General features: G+C 40.5%; 1 protein-coding gene across 1 annotated transcript in view; it reads right to left on the bottom strand.

Annotated features, from left to right (window-relative positions):
• ppfia2 (PTPRF interacting protein alpha 2) overlaps nucleotides 1–20,732 on the bottom strand; it is a 104,824-nt gene that overhangs the window by 30,799 nt on the left and 53,293 nt on the right. The window contains exons 2-3 of the mRNA XM_030771300.1: nucleotides 3,961–4,062; nucleotides 381–545 (exon numbers count right to left, since the gene is read on the bottom strand). Coding sequence (XP_030627160.1) covers nucleotides 381–545; nucleotides 3,961–4,062 — 267 coding nt within the window. The remainder of the gene's footprint in view (nucleotides 1–380; nucleotides 546–3,960; nucleotides 4,063–20,732) is intronic.

Genomic DNA, 20,732 nt, shown 5'->3' with positions numbered 1-20,732 from the left:
GGGAATCTCAGAGAGGCGTAAACCACGTTTGCAGGCAGGCAGGCCATGCCACAGGGACACCCAGAGAAGGAGAAAAATGCCCATGAATCATGCTTACAACAAACTTTACAGCTTCCAACAAAGACACATTATAAATGCTGACTGCTGTAGGCCACAGAATGGATTACAGCTGTAATAATGGTTATTTACAGCTTCTGGTTACTAATCTGCAGCAACCAGGTTATAAGAGGGCGAATATGCTGGTCAAGGCAGCCTGGAGGAAAACTGGGCGAGCACCTAAAGAGCATTTGAGCTATGATGTGAAGTTGGGTTTTGGGCCACAGATCTGCACATTCTGAATCTCTAGAGAACAACCATAGACTCTTTGGGTTTAAACTCACCTTTTCATCAAGAGCTTTGTGGTGCTCAAACAGGGATTTAAGAGCTTTAAGGACCTCCACTTCACTGGAGACACCTGATGGAGACTGGGCCTGTCGTTTTACCACCGTCATGCGTAGAGAGCGCTCATGTCGGGACACTAGGCACTCCAGATGCTCCAGCAGAAGCTGAGAAGATACAACAGGCACAGCATCACCATTACAGCCACCATCTTCCTCATCATCATCATCACCATCCTCATCATCTTCATCAACATTATAATCATCAAGCTATCACATCTTCTGCTTTAAAACAGACATTAAATATATATAATGATAAATGGTCAAAAAAAAAAAAATATATATATATATATATATATATATATATATATATATATATATATGTATATATATATATATAAATCAAAAGCACAAAGTCATCTTGTAATTTACAAGGTCTATTGCAAAGTATGTGATAACATGGCATGATCTTTAGCAGAAAACAAACAATAAACAATAACATTTTCAACATAATCCATTTTACAGCTCTGCACAAAAAATATATTTAAATGTATTTCCTCTCATTCACTTACGGTAGAGAGATATTTAACCTGTGGAGTAGGGTGTGAATGTGGATCTGATAGACTAGGTTCAATTACAGTGGAGAGATATTTAACCTGTGGAATAGTGTGTCAATGTGGATCTGATAGACTAGATTCTCCTAAAAACCTGACTCTTCTAAAACCAGTTATGATAGGGGCTGGGAATCTTGGTTATCACTGTTCAGGAGTAAAACAGATCATCTAACTGTGGCCAGGGCAGACCTGGAGGACATGTGGTGAAGTCTGAGGTGTCTTGAACAACAGTGACCCCTTTATTAGACCCAAATTCCCAAGGCACCTATAAACAAGTCTGTGGAAGCTATAAAAAAGAAAGAAATAAAAGCCACATGCAGCCGTGCTGTGCCCCAGGTGATGGATAAAACAGATCAGACAAATTTGATATTGAGTATATGCAGCCACTTATGCACTGATAATGGCCTTCACTAACATGCCAACCCTCAGTATACTGTCATTACACTACACTCAGAAAAACATTTTTTTTGTTTAGTTATTCCCTCTGTTTAATGAGAATTCTTTCTGATACTTTTACTCCTGTTCATCTGCACTTATTGGCCGATTATCATGAAAAAACACTCACTCCTCAAAATCCTTTTGGGGTGATAAACAAATGTTCAGAAAACTATACTCTGTGCTTGAACCACTGACGCACAAGGCATCTGAATTGAAGCAGAACAACAAAAAAATCTGGTTTGTAAAAATGAATGAAGCATTGTGATGCACTGTATCATAAAGCACCGAACTGTATTGTATTGCATGGTGTTTATGAAGCATCTTCCTGCTGCTCTTGCAACCCCGGCTGCAGCAAATGCCTAGTTCAGGTCCTTGCCATAATGTTTGAGGGAACTGGAAATGGTCAAAGTGAAACAAAATGCGTTTGCTCATTCTACCCTTGTTGCTATGCAGAGAGCACCAGAAAGTACTTTCAAATACATGGAAAGCATTCAAGATATAAATTTGAGGTAATAATGTCTTGTCATTACTTTATGCTGTTAGCTACAACATACAACTGCTAATGAAAACATGATTTATGCGAGATAGAATCGCATTTTAAAACTGTATTTTGATTTTGTTTCTGCTGCTATTAAGCTAATGATAATAGCATAATAAATGCATTTGTAAAATACCAAGGATTGTGGTTAAAAACTCAGTAGCCGGAGACATTTTTTGCAAGACAGTCTTTACACTATGAGACACACCATATATTTATGTGTCTGCTACAAGAGTGTTTACATTAGCAGATACATGTCATCAGTCTTAAAGCTTGTGCTGTCACTCACTCCATGTTGGAGTAGTTAGAGAAGACACGGGTAGGTTTATAGACACCACTGGTTTTTGGGTGTTGTGCATTTGAGCGCCAGCTGTCCTTGAGCATGTGAGGGGCTGCCAGCAGACTGGCCTATCATTGACTTCCACCATTCAATCAATCAGAGCTTGTCTGCCAACTACCAGCACTGCCTCAAGCATCGCCCTGTCAGAATAATAATAACCCTCAAATTTTTCCCCACTCCTGCTCTCACTTCTCCTTACCTCTCCTCATTACTGCCTGGCAACACGTTCAAGAGGCGGGGTCAGTCTAGTTTGGGATATTATTTGTTTAATCATTTAATCTGCAGACATTTGCATGTATCAGTGTAGCCAAATAAGAAAATAAATCAATTTTGACAAAACAATTTGAAAACTAGCTCCTAATTGGCCTGAGGTAGCATGAAAAGGTAAAAACTCTGAGGGGCAACAAAATGAAAATTACTGTCTCTCTCTCCTTCTCTGTCTCTCTGTCTCTCTCCCTCTCTCTCTCCCTGTGCTCTATGTCTATCTGACTGTCTTTTTTTCTCTTATTAGTACTCTCGCTTGTTATTTCTCTCCCACGAGATGGTATGACAAGCTACTATCTCTGAAACAGGAAACCTTCTTACAGTTACTGAAATTTCAGTTGTGGACAAATGTCTGAATCAAGTGCAATGCATTACAGAGGCCAGAACTTCAACTACAACACTGAACATCCACAAGAAATTTTAAAACTATAATCTTGTTATTTTACAGTATTCCACTATGGAATATTGTGCCTTTAGGGGAACTGTGCAGTGGTGGATTTCTTTAAAGTAAAGGCATTTCATTTTGGATATTTTGGATGGGAACTCTTATCTCCGTAAATTAGAGATAAAGATTTAAAAATTAGTTTCATCATGAATTGAGAGCACATTTGTGCAATGGCTACAAAGCATATACTTCAGATTATTCAGTCTTTAAATTATTAGAGATTTATACGACATTGACATTAAACATTATTATCGCTAGGCAACTTTATTGAAAAGTACAGCAAAAAGCTATTTTTATTCAAGCAAATAATAATATTGTAGCAATATACTGGTTAGTTTAGTTGTTAATCATTAGAACTCGTTTGGTTATTGTTATGTTGATTGTTTATTCTTGATGTGTTTCCTTTTCCTGGTTTTCCATTGATAAATGGCTTTAGGGAACATTGTTAGAGTGCATACACAAACACTGTGCGTTGTATTCCTAATAATGACCCGTAAAATCCTTACACCTGTAGGTTTGTACTTCATTAAAGATATCATAAGCGTACATTCCATAACAAAAAGGGCCAACTCTAAAAAGTAAAAAGAAAAAAAAGAGGGGGGAGGGAATAGCCTTTCCTGTAAATTACCAGGACTTCATTGCCATTGAATTATTTCAAAATTTAAAATGCATTTTTACATTGCAAACTTGTTGACTGTGGTCGGGAGTCCAAGGGAATTCAACTGGCTGTGTTCACTCAGGCAGATGAGTAGGCTACGTTCATTCAGACAGCCAGGCACCTACATAGCTGTAAGTAGGAGTAAAACAAATAGTGCTCCTCTCCAAGTCTGTTACATCCCTAGATGATACTTGAGAACTTGCAGTGGCCAGATAAAAAGAAGTTATGAGCTGCCATTTAAGGCAAGTATAAGTCAGTTGGTGCAAAACTCTGCAGTTATACTCACCCTAGTGTTGTTTCTCTCTGCCTTCAGTTCTGAGATCTCTTCCTCCTTCTCCAGTAGCTGTTCCCTGCAGGTATTCAGCTCCTTTGTCAAGGCAGCAAACTCCTGTAAAACACACGGGTGCACAGGTCAGCATTACATACATAAGGCAGGGTGTACGACAGAAAAACGTTCAGCATGGAACCCTTAGTGACAGCAGCAAGACCCAACATAGCATTTTTAAAGACAGATATTTTCCCGTCAGTGTTCCCTGGCACTAATCCACAGCTGGTCCTTTGACATTTCCTCTGATTCTGCCAATGCTAGATGGTTCAATGAAACACTGTGATGCAGTTTTTATGTCATTGTTTATCAGGTCCTGGTAAACGGATGTGGACTCTGGGATTTGCAGGAAGTTGATTCTGACTGCACTACTGATAAAATAGCTCCGTCTAAGGTACACTCAGACTACAATGGAATAAAAAAAACACATTGACACATTGGTTCCAGGAAAGCAAAATCCACAGTGAAATAAAAGTCGGGTTTCAATGTGGTAAACTGTAATCTCCACACAAACCTCGTAAGAGGATTGACTGAGACAGTGGGCACAGTGCCAGCCATGCTGGATGACTTAAGCACCACACATAATGAAAAGTGCTGATGAGATCATTGTTATTAGGTATTTTTGACTTTATAACCCAATGCGAGGGGTAAGGTAAGGCAAGGTTTCAGATGTCCTGCAGGACACAGTAACTAAACAGACTAAAATGACTGTCTACGACATTTACGATGATTAGCCAAATTTACGAATTACAAGCAATAATAACCAAATCCTCAATTAGCTTTCTTTCCCTAAGCTCCCAATTTTGGTTCTAAAGTTTATTCAGTTTGATGACCAACGCTGTGTATGGAGCAGAGCCACTGAAGGACAGTTACATTTTTTTTCAGTTATATTTTGGATAAACTGTAGTGTTGTGTAGAAGGTCCGTTTCCTCTGTTAATGATGTTGCCTTCCTAATATAATGGTCCTGTCAGCAGAAAGAAAATTGGCGACAGGTGTGGTCAGAGTTTTTATATAATTCAGCAGGAGCTCTGAACTGCATGAAAACAAGCTGTGGGTGGACAATTGATAAACATGAGCCTAGCTGTGAACAACAGAGCCTGCATCCCTCAGTGAAGAAACAGAATTGGGAGCATGTAAACTCATCTTCAAGTCAATAGAACTGCGCTTATATGTATTGATTTTCTCCACTGTTGTAAAGCAATGGACCCTTAATTGTAGCTGGGTAATTGCACTAGGTCCAACACATCTGAGAACCAGACCGAAAATCAAAATCTGAAAATGACCTAAAATGGTTTTTGCATCAAATAGGTATCGAGGGTTTGGGGTAATCGTTCAGCATTAAAATTTCCACTCACAGTTAATATAAGTCTTACAATTCTTGTCATGATAGTATGGAAGATTGACCAAAGGTGTCCTGTGAGAGACACCAAACATATGCTCCATCTGATCAAAATATCAAAACCTTTGACCATCTTCTGTGGACCTCTTTAAATGACCTCAGGCAACACATGGATCCTTATATAAATCTGTTACATTTGCTCTACATCTGTGATCTACAAGAAACATGTGTCTCCCTAGTAGTAGCAGAAGTAAAAATTAAGAAAGAATAAAGAAACGATTAAGATCAATAAAGAAACAATAAAGTTAATTGCCAATAAACATCAGAATATTGCTGTGAAAACCATTGGCTTCCTTTGAAGCCTGCTGAAGCTCCAGCCATGGAGCTGTAGTCATAATACCTATCCTACTGAGAACACACAGGCACACACAGATCACTCTAGGGGTGTAAAGCAAAGAGAATCAAAGTTTTCCCTCCAGATGCCTGCACTCTGTTTTCTCTAATACGTTATAGCCTTCTAGGGGGTCCAACTTCCACTGTCTTATGGCAAAGACAGAACATTTACTGCTTAATTATTTGATGATTCATTCTTACTGAAGATGTCAGCAAAGGCTCAAATTAGATGGAGATGTCTGTTAACTTCACTGTGAAATTAGCTGCATTAAAGTCAGAGACCAGACCTGCTGTTGTCAGAGAAGCAAAATGGGGAGCAGTTGTTCGGTCAAGTAGGTACATGGCCTGAGAGTCCATTACACAGAGCTGAAGCCTGAGATGGAGAGCATTCCTGAATGTGCTGCCACTGGCCCCAATTCTCCGAGGCTCATCTACCGAGCAATCAGTGTCTGACTAGTCAACTGGGCAACATGTTCAGCCAAGATGCAATTAAACAGGAAGCGCATTGGAGAAGGGGGCTCCTGAGAATTGTATTATGGGTCTGTGGTCCGCTAGCTAAGCCCTGCTCTGGCTCTGTGACACTCTTTCACTAGCATATCTACACTGAGGCACACAAATAATTCAACCACTCTTGCTACCAGCAAGAGTCAATCTACAGGCAAAGAAAACCAAGTCTTTAGCAACATGCTTCTCCTCTCACTTAAGATGACAAACAGATAAAATAAAATCAATAACTAAAATGTGTCTACTGGACAACAAGGTGTGACTGTCAGCTGGGTGTGAGAATCCATAATCAATAAAAGTTCTACTTATGTAATGTTAAGAGACTAAAAGAGAATTTCACAAGAATTCATAAACACTGTCAAGCTACCCATGTAAGGCAGGGTCCAAAAAATGGGTACAAGAAGATCCTTAAAACAACTGACATGACATGATTTTACTCAGGCTAGAAAATGATATTGGGAAGAGCTTAAAATCAGACAGGGAGACCTGTTGACTTCACTGTGTGATTATCTTTGCTCAACACAATCTTAAATAGGGGCCTGAATACGTGGTGCAAGCACAGATGCCTAAAGACCATGTTGTGAGCTGTCATCTGGCAAGGACAGAGTTCAACTTCACTAAACTGAAGACAGTGCCAAATAAGTAGCTTGATGAGATGGCGCTGGTGCTAATTAAAAAGTGTTGATTAATCACGGTGTCTGTCTACTGAGGTGTGAATCTGTGACAGAGGCATTCTTAATTATACTGCTTTCCTTGTTTCTCCAAATTACGCTGTGAGCATTCCATATGCATATTACAGATGCATTCTGTTTTGTATTTTTGTGTGTGTGTGTGTGTGTGTTTTTAATGCAAAGTCCACAACAGAAATAGAATGATGTTTTCTTTATAATAAAGAAAAAGGCAAGCTCTTTAATTCTTAACAGTGTTCTCACAGAAAGTCATAGGAAAGGAAATGGGGACAGTAGCAATGCACAGATTGGGGAAGTTTTCAAGTTTCAGTCATCTCTCTCTCATCTTATCATATGAACTGTGCTATTGTGCGGTCACATCCCTGATGCACACAGACGCACAACAATACATCCTTTTAAAAAATAAAATAAATAAAAATACTGATCTCTCCAATGGGACAACAGAAGGAGTTTGGTGAACTAAAAGGATGAAACTCAGAGAATAGTGAGGAAAAGATAAAGCACATGACCAACAGGCATACTTACCATACACTGGATGCCAACATTACTCAATCCAAATGAAGTGCTGCTAAATCGCTGCAATTAAGCTAAATCGCTTAATTGCTGCTTACACATGGGACAGCCATAGACTCTGGTATATAACGTGGTCAAGACTTTTGTCATCACTTCTCCACTTATCAGCCTCATCCACCACAAACTTAGAGTATGCAGAATAAGATTGCGCTCAGATACCTGAAAGAACCTCTCTCAGGAACAGAACATCTGCACCATCTCATCTTCACACCCACACATAACCTTGGGCAAAAACCAGCCCATCTCATTTTGAAGGATTCACGTGAACCACATTATTTTGGTTACGGTCAGATTATACAGACTGTAGATATGTAGACTGTTACATGAAAGATGATTTAACTACAGTGTTTCATATCAGTCCCAGGAGACAGGAGAGCACAGTTTGGAGAAGGGGAGAAATACATAAACCCCATATCAGCTGTATCGCTCAAAGGCTCTGTTAACTTGAGCAATGTTTATCTCATATATTCTGTAACACACAAAAAAAATTTCAGAGACAAAACTTCAGAGAAATCAATAAAACGAGTATCTGCAAACACCTGGACAAAAAGACCAAAGTCAATTAGCCCAGAAAGCTAGCAGATCATTTCTGAAAAGAACTGCAGTAACTCATAAGCATGTTGAGACAAGCTTGTTCATCCAGGGTCCAATCAGCCAATATCTTTTCATCTCCTGTCTTCTTTAAAACCAAAAAGTACCAAAACAAACAACACCTCTGGAAACACCATTGGCGTTCTTGAATGAGCAGGTTCATATGAACAATCTGGTCACAGCCTTCAGACACGGCAGTTGTATGGTGGAAAGCAAGGCCACAGAACTTAGAATGTGATGGGTTCTGAAAGTGTCCTGCTTCCATCTCTGTAACTGCTGTGATTGGGGTTCCAACTTTTCGCTAATGAAAACCCTCCGAAGGCCGATATTAGATCGTAAAAGAACTGTCCTCCTCAAAGCCATCACATTCAAATCCCAACTTCAAGGCATGCTAATTTACACTCATTAAAACTAAGTGGACAATGAAAATGAGATGTTTTAAATACCTAATATAACAGGTAACTTTTACAGCGATTTCACTAAGACCTCCCCAGAGAAATAAGTAACTACAAGAGCAAAGCTTCCCTGTAAATAGTCTGGCCTACCTCATCTGAGGCCTGCTCCATGCGAATGAGGGATGGCAGCTTAATGACACACACATCCTCAGAGTGAATGGCAAGCACATACATCCATCAGAAGCACAGGATCTGACTGCAGTCTGAATTGTCCATACGGTGTTACTGTTCCAAAAGAACAGAAAGACCCAAATGGAAAAGCCACAAATCAAGAAGCTTGATTTATGTTGACCTTTGGTTGCTAAACTAAGAGAGGTCATCACTCTGCTGTACAGGCCCCCTATGGCAATCACATAAATCTGAGAGGGGGGTCAGGAGATTACAACCCCTGGAGATTTACTGCCCCTCCTTGTCTCTTATTACTGATTCTGTTCCTCACAAACGGAAAATAAAGGAGACGCAACCCTGACTGTGTGGAGTAAAATGTAGCAGCATGGCCCTCACAAGCCTGCACTGGTTAAAATACATGTAGCACAACTGGGGAGAGGAGATAATAATAAAAAGCAGTATGACTGAAAAGCCTTAACACAACAGTTCATGATTCCCTATTCAGTCTTGTGCAGCTCATCCCTTTTGGGAGGGGGTGATACCTATTACTCAAGGCAGCAGTCACACACAGGGAATTACATGGGGTGTCAGCAGAACTGACCTCACACTACTACAGGGAGGCTGAGATGAGTACAAGGACGGGTCAGACAAGTTAACTGCAAGCAGTTTCTGCAAGTGTTATTCCCTAAAAGGAATACAAGTGTCACATACATGCTTCTAAAGGACACTAATCTATAAGGTCTTTTTAGCTGCCTCTATGTGTGTGAAATACATAAAAGCATGTGACTTATTTATAAATATGTAACCTGTGCAGTTTATTATGGAGGAACACATTCTGAGCTTTGAGAAACCCCAGGCCAAATCATAACTTTACACCCTAGTGGGAGCAAACATTTCCCTTCCAAACCTAATGAGCATCCACACTTCCAATTTAGAGCCAATGTAGGAGAGCAGCAAGGCAGCAAAATACACAAGCCAGTTCCACAATACAGCAACATGAGCACGCCTGCAAATGTCAGGCCATTCATCACCTCGCTCCCAAGAGAAGCACAAGCCCTGAAGAGGGAAAAGTGACATCAGGTGTTGTGGTGGATTTGCATGCTACTCCAGTTGGGAAAGAAAATGACTGGATGCTCTGTTTCACTAATGTTACTCTACACATTAACTATTCCAGGTTTTATCAGGCCTGTCATACATTCATATCTGTCCAGGGGCCACTAGGGTTTCTCTACCGGTGTGATAATGGCAGCCCTGCACAACTTCTGATCTCACAACATCCACAAATACAGGTATGAAAGTACACACATACTCTCATAAACACACACACATTCTCTCCAAGAAGCATGAAACCGTAATCTGTCTCTGCCCTAACAATGTGTTAGGGAACCTCAAAGTATTTCTCTGCATGGACTTTGATGGATTTCTAAGAACGGAAACTTGTTTTTGAGTCAAGTGAAAGAAAAAACAAAGGCACCTCAAAAACAGAGAATCAGATAGCACCATCACTGCAAATTTGTCAGAGTGGACTGACAAAAGTATAAGATTCAGACCTTTTATTCGTGGATTACTTCAACAAACACACAGAAAAGCTTTCAAGACCATCAAAGAATCTTCAAACATACAGAGTCCACTACTCTCAATTCACCATCCTAATGGCTGTCTGATTCTTAGACTCGGCTAACTCACCTGCAGTTCTGTTTGCTGGTATACCAAAATCCATATGATTTCATAAGTACAAATAAGTGAAGCAAGTAGGATGTGACCACAGCCTCTGAATAAACACGACTGCCAAAGTTGTTTGCGAGTGCGTTGGTACATGAGGCAGGGTAAGGTGTTTAGAAATGGTGGGTTTGATATCTAGCCTGATAGATGGGTCTCTTCTTCCAGGACTGTTTAATCTACAGTGACAGCCTGAAATGGTCAGCTATTCCTTTTCACCGTCTCTCGCCCTCCCTCCCTCTGTTTGCCAGGTAATTCTCTTCACTGTGGACAGAGAAGGCAGCAGATCAAAAGATGGTTTTTCAGACTCGCTTGACCTCTGCCCAACCTCGTATTCTGTCTCAGTATGACCATCTCAAGAGTCCAGTTTAAAATACCTCACCTTTACTGAGTTCTGGCTGGCTGATCAAATAAATGTGTTTGGCATTAGACTCTATTTTGGAACGAAGATTAAGTGCAAAAGAGGGGGGAAAAAAAGAAAGAAAGAAAAAGAAAAGCTGGTTTGAGATTGTAAAAGGAACATCACAGAGGCCACAGATGGGCAAAAAACTGAGGTGACAGAACATTCCTACATGGATTTCTCTGGATAAACTGCATAGAGGGAAGATGTGATGATATGTTCTAGGGAGGAAAGTTTTTAGAAGAAATGGTGTAGTTCTATCAGCATGTGACTAAAACCACTAAACTGCAATTGTTCATGACAGCACAGTGTGCATTTAGAGATCAAGTGCCTGCTATCAGTCAGGCATCTGTATGAAAAACTGATACAAATCTGTTTTAATCCACCTTAAGATTGAAATGCAGTATTATTATGCCAGCTACTGTTCCCATTAGTCTTTTTGCAGTAACGCTTCAGTAAATGGGCAACGCAGGGAAGAGCTGATTAGGAAATAATTGCAGTGGCAGCTCACAATGAACTTAAAAAAGTGAAGGGCACAGTAGAGAGCTATTCAGTCGATCCTGAACTACACAGCATGATTAAATGTAATGAACATATTCAATGACATATAAAAATGAGCTAATTGTCCTGAGTAAAAAAAAACAACTTAAGCACTAACATAATGCCAGAAAGGCAGGCAAAAATTAAACATTTTTAAAAGGCACAGCTTACTACAGTATATAGGCTAGACCAGTGCTGTTACAGACATGAACCTACATAAACCTGGAAGAATTCATTGAAGTGGACAGCTGTTCAATTAGTCATAAAATACATGACCATACTGCATGTGTGATGTCCATCAAACAAACAGTGAGGGAAGCTGAATCAGTGGTCTGGAAACACCAGTGGGTAAGTTTGATTACGCAGTGTCGAGTAAGTGGATGTGGTTGGGTATGAGGTAGCACAGTGCCGAGTCTGTGTCTGATTTACACATGCAGCAAGGCCCTTGTCTTGTCTCAAGGCTGTGTTACAGATTCCTATTGTCCATTGGGCTTATCAGCACACACCAGCTTGTGCTCCTGTAGACTTCACTGGGCACTTGCTCAGCAAGAACCACAAGATTCCTGCACAAATTAGATGTGTGCAAATGCAATAAAAATGCTACTCTCAGTACTCAACACAGGCTGAGGTTCCCTGTGGAGCCTCGGCCAGTGGACACACACAAAGCAGCACGTGAAGAGAGGTTTCCACTACCCAGCATAATGGCAACAGCCAGCCAATAAACTTTTAAAGGTCACAATGGACATGTCCTTGCCACCTAAAATTATTTCCCCTATTTAGAGAAGTGGTGCAACAGTAAATCAAATAGAGATGCAAGTGTATACACCAAAACACATTCACACACACACACACACACACGCACACACACACACACACACACACACACACACACACACACACACACACATAGAGGTAGGCAGCTAGAATAGAGGGGCCTGCAGCAACATTCAGATTAAATTAGTGTACAGGGTCTGGCATTGTGAATCTCTGGCATTTTCCAAAAGGTCTCCGACATGGAGGTGAGCACCAGGGAGGGATCAGGCAAGCAGCTCCAATGCTCCCTGGGAATTCATGCAAGAAGGGCGGTGACCACAACAAGCAGACTTTTAAGATTTTGAAATTTTCCTAAAACTTGTGTGGTAAGTGGGGTTGGAGGATGACAGTCAAAGAGGCTTTGTACATAGCAGTGTGCGAATGATAACAAATGCAACAATGATCACAAATGCAAACATAAATACAAAAACAGCATGACAGTGATAATAAAATGCTGTGAGCTCCTATTAAAGCGGCCCATCATCAAGTATCCAAGAGTAACGTGTTAGTTTGGGACTTTTATCAAACACTGAGAATGACACAGTCATTACACATTGTTTATTGTTATTTAACTATTGTGAGTAGTTTCGAATGAGGGAGTTTGATTGATCTTTTACTCCATTATTACACACAGAAGTATTCTGTAGTCTATCATTTATCTCTGTGCCTCCTTGAGGAGAAGGTTCTGACAGTGGTTCAAGCATAAGGATTTGGAAGCACGAGCATTCTCTACCGAGATAACAAAGAGACAACACAAAAGCCATTAGTATTGCTTCTGATGAAACACTGAAAACCCTGTGACAGATCACTCTCCTTAAAAATTGCCTCTCTTTACCAATCTCTAACTTTCTACATGCTCTCGCTCTACTCTTAAACTTCCTCTCTTACACCAAATTTATTACACCTTCATCTGTCTTTATTACACCTTCATCTGTCTTTATTACACCTTAATCTGTCCTATCCTTTTCCTCTCCCTTTTTGACCCCCAACCCCCAGTTAAGAGGTATCTCTGTAGTACTATGCTTTGTGTGATCTGTATGGTCTATGTGTTCCTGTGGGGCAGTAGTCTGACAGATGAACAGACCTGTGTGTGAGCTGTAAAGTCCCATCACCATTTACATCCATCACATCATGCCACACAGCACCAATACATAAAACTCCAAACCACCAGACACAAAGGGCCACTCTGGATTGCCACAGCGGTCACAGTTTGTCACTTCACACCTTTAGAACGTGACACACTTAGCCCACTATGCAGAAATGCTGGGTTAAAATGGAGACAGCGGTTCATCTGAGAAGGTGTTCACCTCGGTGAAGGCTAAAGGTTATATTGCAGCTGGCTGGATATACTGGGAGAGCCTGTATACTCTAGTGCTTTTTTTTTTGTTTTTTTACCAGACTAAATATCTGAGGGATGTCGTTTTGTTGGTCTCTTTCTCTGTTAAGGCATAACGCCTGACTCACAACCCATTACAGACTACATGTGACTTTACCAGGTTGGAAAAAGAAATGTGAATATATGTGCTCTGTAGTGTTGTGGCTAGACTTGCTCCACAGCTCTCTGCTCTATAATAACATGTCTCTCAGACCAATACCCCAAAACCTGCTCTGAGTGCAAGCCTGTAATTTAGATTTTACATATACCTGGTGGACTAGGGGCTGAAAGAATGACTCCTTACATAATGAGTCTGAGTTCAGTCTTAACAGATCTTTTGTGCAACTTAAAATCATGGGCCATAACAGAAAGATCACTGTTAGTTAAGATTATATATAAACCAACACAAAATTCCATATATGAGAATTACACATATGAGACTGAGAGGTCATTGTGCTTACCAACCAATGCAATATTTTCAATACAATCCAAAGGGCGGGGGGGGGGGGGGGGGGGGGGGGGGGGACAGTACAGCTGCTTTCCTTTTCTAGTAATCTGTTCTGTAAACTGAACATTCATCTTTTAGAAAAATGTGCAAGAGCAGTTTGATGCTTTGACAGACTGAGGGCAGAGGCCAGAAGACTCTCAAAGCAACCTGTAGAAAACACTCTTTCTTTACCTCCCCTGAGAGCCCCTGTCCTCTGACCCCATATACATCAGCCATATACATATGCAGAGGTGGTGTCCCATTAGGGAGAGGTGGTCCCATTAGCAAAACTGCCAGTAGTAAGGTTAATAACTTGCCCAAACCTAATGACTTTTTAATGGCACAGGAGTTCACCTGAAGGTGAAACTGGGTGGAGTGTGTCTGTTACATGTGAAATAACTCAAACGTTAGGATCTATCTATAAGGCAAAAGAGTCTTATCACACACCCCAGAATTCTTCAGATTTATGACTCATCCACATTCATGACAGATATATCCCAAAGTGAAAGTAGCAATAATTCAAAAAGTCAAAGTCCATGTTTAAAACTATGGATTTGGAGCATCTTTGGCCAAACGACTCAAACACCAGGTGTAATGAGTTCCCCCCAAGCCTGAAACACATTATAAACTTTGGGACAGGGAGTCAGACCTCTTGACCTGACAAAGCTCAAATGGATAACTCCATCATCAGCATATCTACGGAGGGTCAGGAGGAAGGAAGAGAGGTCCACCTGCAACACAGACCGGCTCATCTCTGCTACTCTCACTCTCCTAAAATCTACTCCCAATATGGGTCATGGGAATGATGTCACATCTGCCCTAGGTTGTACTCAAACTAATTCTGGGTAGAGTCAGACACTTTAACCAGTGAGGTTAACGCCTGAGCAGATAGTCCACTTAGAGGTGCACATTTTGAGGTTCAGACAGAAAGGTTTATTCACGGCACTAGCCCCCAACCCTGCTACTAAGCTTAGATAATATGAGTTGATTTAACGCTGGTGATTCAGTATAATATAATGTTGGTGAGTCATTATGTCAGTGGATGACACTGCTGTGATAACTGGCAAGATTCAGTTGGCCAGGCCACTCAGCCAGGAGCAGTTACTAAGCCTGCAGCATCTCTGGTGTATTTTCAGAACCACAGATGTGTCACTGTGACACAGACTCACACTCGAAAGATGGCTACACACTGTTCTGTCAAAAAATGCCCCTCAACACTTGGCCAGTGTAAATAAGTTAACTTACATACTGAAAACACAGATAGTGCTCACTGACAAAATTATATTAAAATTTCACAGTGATTCCTACTAAGTTGTTCCAAGGGCATAACAGATACATCAGCAGAAAACACTGTTTCATTAAAATTTTATATGCCTTAGGAGTACAACTGCTGGAAACTTGTAATGGCCTTTATATTTGAGCAATTGCCCCAACTAAAGATAACACCATGTACAATCACGATGAGTATGTCGTGCTTCCTGTCCTTTGCGGTTATAGTGCATTCTTAAAGAATATGTTTTTTAAGAAGGCATTCCATAATAAAACCAACTGCATTTATTCATTTAACTGACACTTTTACCAAGAGTAACCTCTCCTGTCTCAGGGGATGGTTACTCAGTGTTTTTATATGTGCATTTGTACATTTCCCTGGACATGCAGCTCTTTGAATCCCAGCTTAAGAAAGCTTACAGAATCACGAGTTTTCAAAATAAATACGAGTCCAATAGTGCTGGCCAACTCTTTCATACTTTAGAGGACACAAGTTTTGTAAATTACATGTAAATAAAACACATTTCTTCAACAGTTGTATTTCATTACTTGTAGTGCTTTTTCTTTTAACAGTGACAACAAAAGGAACCATGCTCTAGCTTTTATGAACCCAGTATCTTGATAACAGCATAACGTAGAGTGTTAGTTCTCTTCATATTATAACTGTGTCCCCCACCATTTACTGAGGTTCCAATCAAAAAAATACCATACTTCACAAATCATCTATTACAGACAAAAAACATCTATCTTCAGTAAATGTAAGCATCTTTGGATGTGGACCAGCATATTAAGAATGTGGTAAATTTTACTTTCTGAAGCCACAACACTGAAGAGAGGGGAAAAGACTAAATGAGGGCAGGCGGAAGGTCTATCCATTTGTTTTCTTATTAGTGACTGGTGCAAAAAGGTGAAAAAAATTACATCAAGTACTACAATTACAGGTGGCAATACAATTACACTGACTCTTGAAAGATTACACATTTAACACATGGTTGATTTGACATGTCAAATATTGTCAAAATATTAGTAAGCATCAATTCCCTACAGAGAAAAATGCAGAATGTATGGTTGAGAAATTTTACGCATTTTCTCCATCCTCTGTGTTTTTTTTTCGTTGTTGTTGTTTTTTGAAATGTCTCAAGGTGACTCTTATGCTATTCAAGCTACAACTGCACCAAGGTAACAGCGTCACCCTGGAAACCTATATTCCCACATTCCACACCAATTGTTGCCATAGTGAACCATGTGACCCTTCCCAATGTATATTGCATCTGCTGCTCTGCAGCTACAAGAAAGCAAACATAGTCATCTCACCATGGCCAGGCAACAAAATATACACACATTATCTGTACTTTTCCTGAGACAACTATACCCTAATGTTCCTTAACCTGACTGGCGACCCGAGCGTGTTTCTGATTACAGGGAGCTTTGAAGGACAAATGAGAAAGTGACCACAGATTGGATTGATTTATTTTTCCAAATTGTCTTCAAGTTGTATTTTTGATGTTTCTCAAGCTCAATCACATTTCAAGAATGTCCCAAAAAATTCCTTGAGCTACATTATATTGAGTTGCAATGTCATTTCCCAAGAAGGTACAATTGAGATGTATTAATGCAATTTGAAGTTTTGATCAGACAGGGTACAACAACATTGCTGAAACTGGAAGAAAATACCAGAGCAAAAAAAATGAAGAGGAATATCTCTTCAACCCGACTGTTACATACATTCACTGGATGCTGCAAAGCTAATTATTTAACTTGAAGCATCAAATTTGATGGTTGCCTTGGAGACTGGCTTTTAGTAGCCACCCACGTGCCATGTCACATACTGCATTTTGTCTTAACTAAAACATAAAACAAAAAATCTTCAAAGTAAGGAGCATCTCTCTAAGGTCTTGAATATGAAAGGTGAATTCATTAAAAAAGGAAGATGAAAGAGATAATAGCATTCAGAGACTCATAAAGCTGATTAACAGGCGGCAGTTGGTGCTTATGCTCAAAATATTTGAGGCCCCCCCTCCCCAACACACACACACACACACACAAACACACGCCTAGTCTCTAAAATAAGACAGAACAGGCTGGTATGTATGGGCCAACACACAAGAGGTCATTTGCTTGAATTATGCATGGACACATTAGCTCTGTTGAACAGCTTTCTGCAAAACGACTCTTTGAATGAAATCCTTCATTTCCTACTGCCATGAAAGACCACTCAGCTTGGCCTCTCAGAATTCAGACATGTTATTCCTTCACTTCCTGTGCACCCCTATGGCTCCTAAACTTGAAAATTTGGGGAAGCAGTGACCTACAGTTTTTATTTATTGTGACTGACAGGGTAAAAGAATTTACTACATAAATGCATACAAACGAGCGTGTGGGACAGTCTAAAGTAATCCATCTCCAACGGAAAAGCCAATGGCAGTGATGTAGCATTCAATTTTGCATCCACAACTGGGGCAGGTGTATTTCTGTTATCTGTAACCCATTTATAGATCAATGCAACAAGAAAATCATTAACAAATCAAAGCCAAAGCTTGACAAGGACTCCTCCATCCCCTTTTCTACAGGCAAATCTCACTACCCATCCAGGTCTCTGCCAGTGCACCAACCCAGGGAGGAAGCTCCATGCACCAGTGTATAGCCAGAGAACATATATCAGAACTGCTGCCTTGATTAGCGCCAGTGTTCCGGCTTCAGGCTGACTATGCTTGGAAAACAAAACCGGCTGAGTAGATGGCTGACAGAGGGTTGTTTTCTGACCAGTGACTGGTGTGATGCACGTTGTTGGATCATTAGGCCTCAGGGTGGACGGACCATGCTTGATTAATGGACATCAAATGTCAGCACCCACAATTAGCTTAACTGTCACATGGAAGCTTAACACAACTGTGAGCACATCTATGCTAAATACGCTGTTGCTATGATGCTGGAAAATACTCATTTGACAAGAATGTATCACTATATTCAACTAAAGAGCAATGCATAAAACAAGAAATTATGCATTCACCAAGATAGATATTACTCACTACATTCATACATTTTTGAACATGCAGTCCCTAGTGCACTTCTCCAATAAAGTCATTGTAGTGTTCATTCCTCTGACAATGATTTGATGGTTATCTGTTGGGACAAAACCATGGCAGTTCTGTGATGGGAGAGCCTGTGGGATTGGGGGAGGAATGAAGACATGCGTATTTTAGTGTTACTGCCACTCCAATGCAAAGGTTACAAGCAGCCTCAGGCATCGCTCAGCGACAGCCGGGGGGGGGGGGGGGGGTAACTCATGTCAATACCTAGGCGGGGGGGGGGGGGGGGGGGGGGGGGGGGGGTTACTCATGTCAATACCTAGGCAGAAATCACACAGTCATGCCTCAACCAGCTGCAACAGAAGACCTGAAAAAAATCACTGACAACATGCATCTAAACCTCTTAATTCAAACAGAGTAAAAGATGCAAGATAAATAGATGGATAAAGTGCTAAGTACATCCCGTAAAAATGCGTTTTTCAATTTCTCTGTGTATATGGATATTTGATCTTAATCTCAACAATATTGATAAAGGTGATCTCATTTCACAAATAACAATGAAAATTCTTCTTTGTAGTCATTTATTCAACAAAAGACAGGGATGCAATTGTCTGCAGTGGAAGAAATAGAAGTATGCCCCCCGCCAATTTCAACAGCTGCTGTTGCCCCCTTAGAAATCATTTCTTGTTGGCATTTCTCATAATCATCTAACAGTCTCCTAGTTAGAGTTGGAGAAATTTCTGCCTACTCCTCCTTGCAGACCTCCTTGAACTGTGTGATATTTGAGGGTTCTCACATGTATTGTCAGCTTCAAGTTCCCCCACAACACTTCTGTGGGGTTACGATCTGTGCTTCGACCGTACCATTCCACAATCCTCCATTTTCTTCTCTTTATGCAATTCTTGTGAATTTGCTTTAGTGTATTGGGTCATTGTCTTGTTGCTAGGTCCACATATGGTTCTGCTACAGTTTTTTGACAGACAGCCACATATTCTCTTCGAGTACTCTCGCACAAAGGGAAATTCATGGCTGACTCTGAAGGCAAACTGGCCAGGCCCTGAGGCACCGAAAACAAGACCAATACATAACACAGCGACTGCCATGCTTTACAGTTGGTAACAGGCATTGTGGCCAGACAGCTCTACCTTTTCTCATATGTTCAAAGCACATTGTTCCAACAGTCCTGGTCTTCACCTAGGTGTTGTCTGGCAAACTTCAGGTGTGCATCTATATTCTTTTTTGAAAGCAGAGGCTTCTTCCTTTCTGACCTTGCATGTACAGCAAAATCGTGCCGTGTCTTTGGGATGGTTGACTCATGCACTCTTACACTCAACGAGGTAAGACTTGCCTGTAAATCCCGTTGTCTTGGGAGTTCTTGGAGACTTCCTGCAGCATGTTTCAGTCAGCTTTTAGGCTGAATTTGGTTGGATAATCAGGCCCAAATGGATTGCCGATGGTTTGGAATTTTCCCCATTTACAGATGATCTTTAAAATAGTGGAGTGACTGACTACAAATAGCTGGGAAATGGTTTTAAAACCTATCCCCAGCTCATAGGTATCAACAGTTTCCTTTTGAGAGCCTTAGAGAGCTCTTTTGATCTTACCGTGGCGTGGCCACACACTCTAATTGCTGAGGCCAAACCAGACCACAGGTTTCTGTTGTTTATAAAAGGCAGTGCACTCTAACTTACTCTCTAATGATGTTCTAATCATTTGCACCTGTTTTGGTACACCTGATTCTAATTTTAGACAAAGGTATGGACGTACTACCTTTTCTGCACAGGAAATTGCATTTCTGTTTATTTAAACAGTCAAAAATGAGTGCAAAATGTGACTTTCAATGTTATTTTGAAGAGATTAGAACATATATACACACACTACATATGCTGATCACGCTATAAATATATATGTATATATACACTCACACACACACACACACACACACTTTTTGAATATTATATGTAATTGGCATAATACTACAATTACTCAGTGACTGAAAAACAAACTAATATTAGGCCCCTACACAGGCAGCCTGGTAAAAGCAAAGCAGCACAGTGCAGAAGTGCATTCTACAGTACATTTCGGCTTTACAGCTCAAATCTGAACTCGCAAACTTCAGGCTGAGGGCCCAAGTATATGCAGCCGGACATCGTCCATTTGGATGCATCTGTCAGTCTTGGTCACTCTCCCGTTCAATGTTCAAAAGTCACTGTCAGACAGGTAAGCTATTGGTGTTGTTATGACAATAGCCCCATCCTATGAGTATGACACTGATAACAGTTTTGGTAATGATAAGGGCTCTTTTAATGCCTCTTTTAAGACCTTTTTTAAATTTTCCATTATCCTCCCAAGTCAACACTCACAACATGTCTTGTGCTCTAGTCTTGGTAAAATCAGCAACCAGACATTTTGCTTCTAAATGGTACTTCAAAGTTCATGCCACACCTT

This window comes from Chanos chanos, chromosome 1, assembly GCF_902362185.1.
Source record: "Chanos chanos chromosome 1, fChaCha1.1, whole genome shotgun sequence".
Lineage (NCBI taxonomy): Eukaryota > Metazoa > Chordata > Actinopteri > Gonorynchiformes > Chanidae > Chanos > Chanos chanos.
The sequence above is the reverse complement of the archived record's forward strand: the minus strand, read 5'-3'. Positions and strand labels throughout refer to the sequence as shown.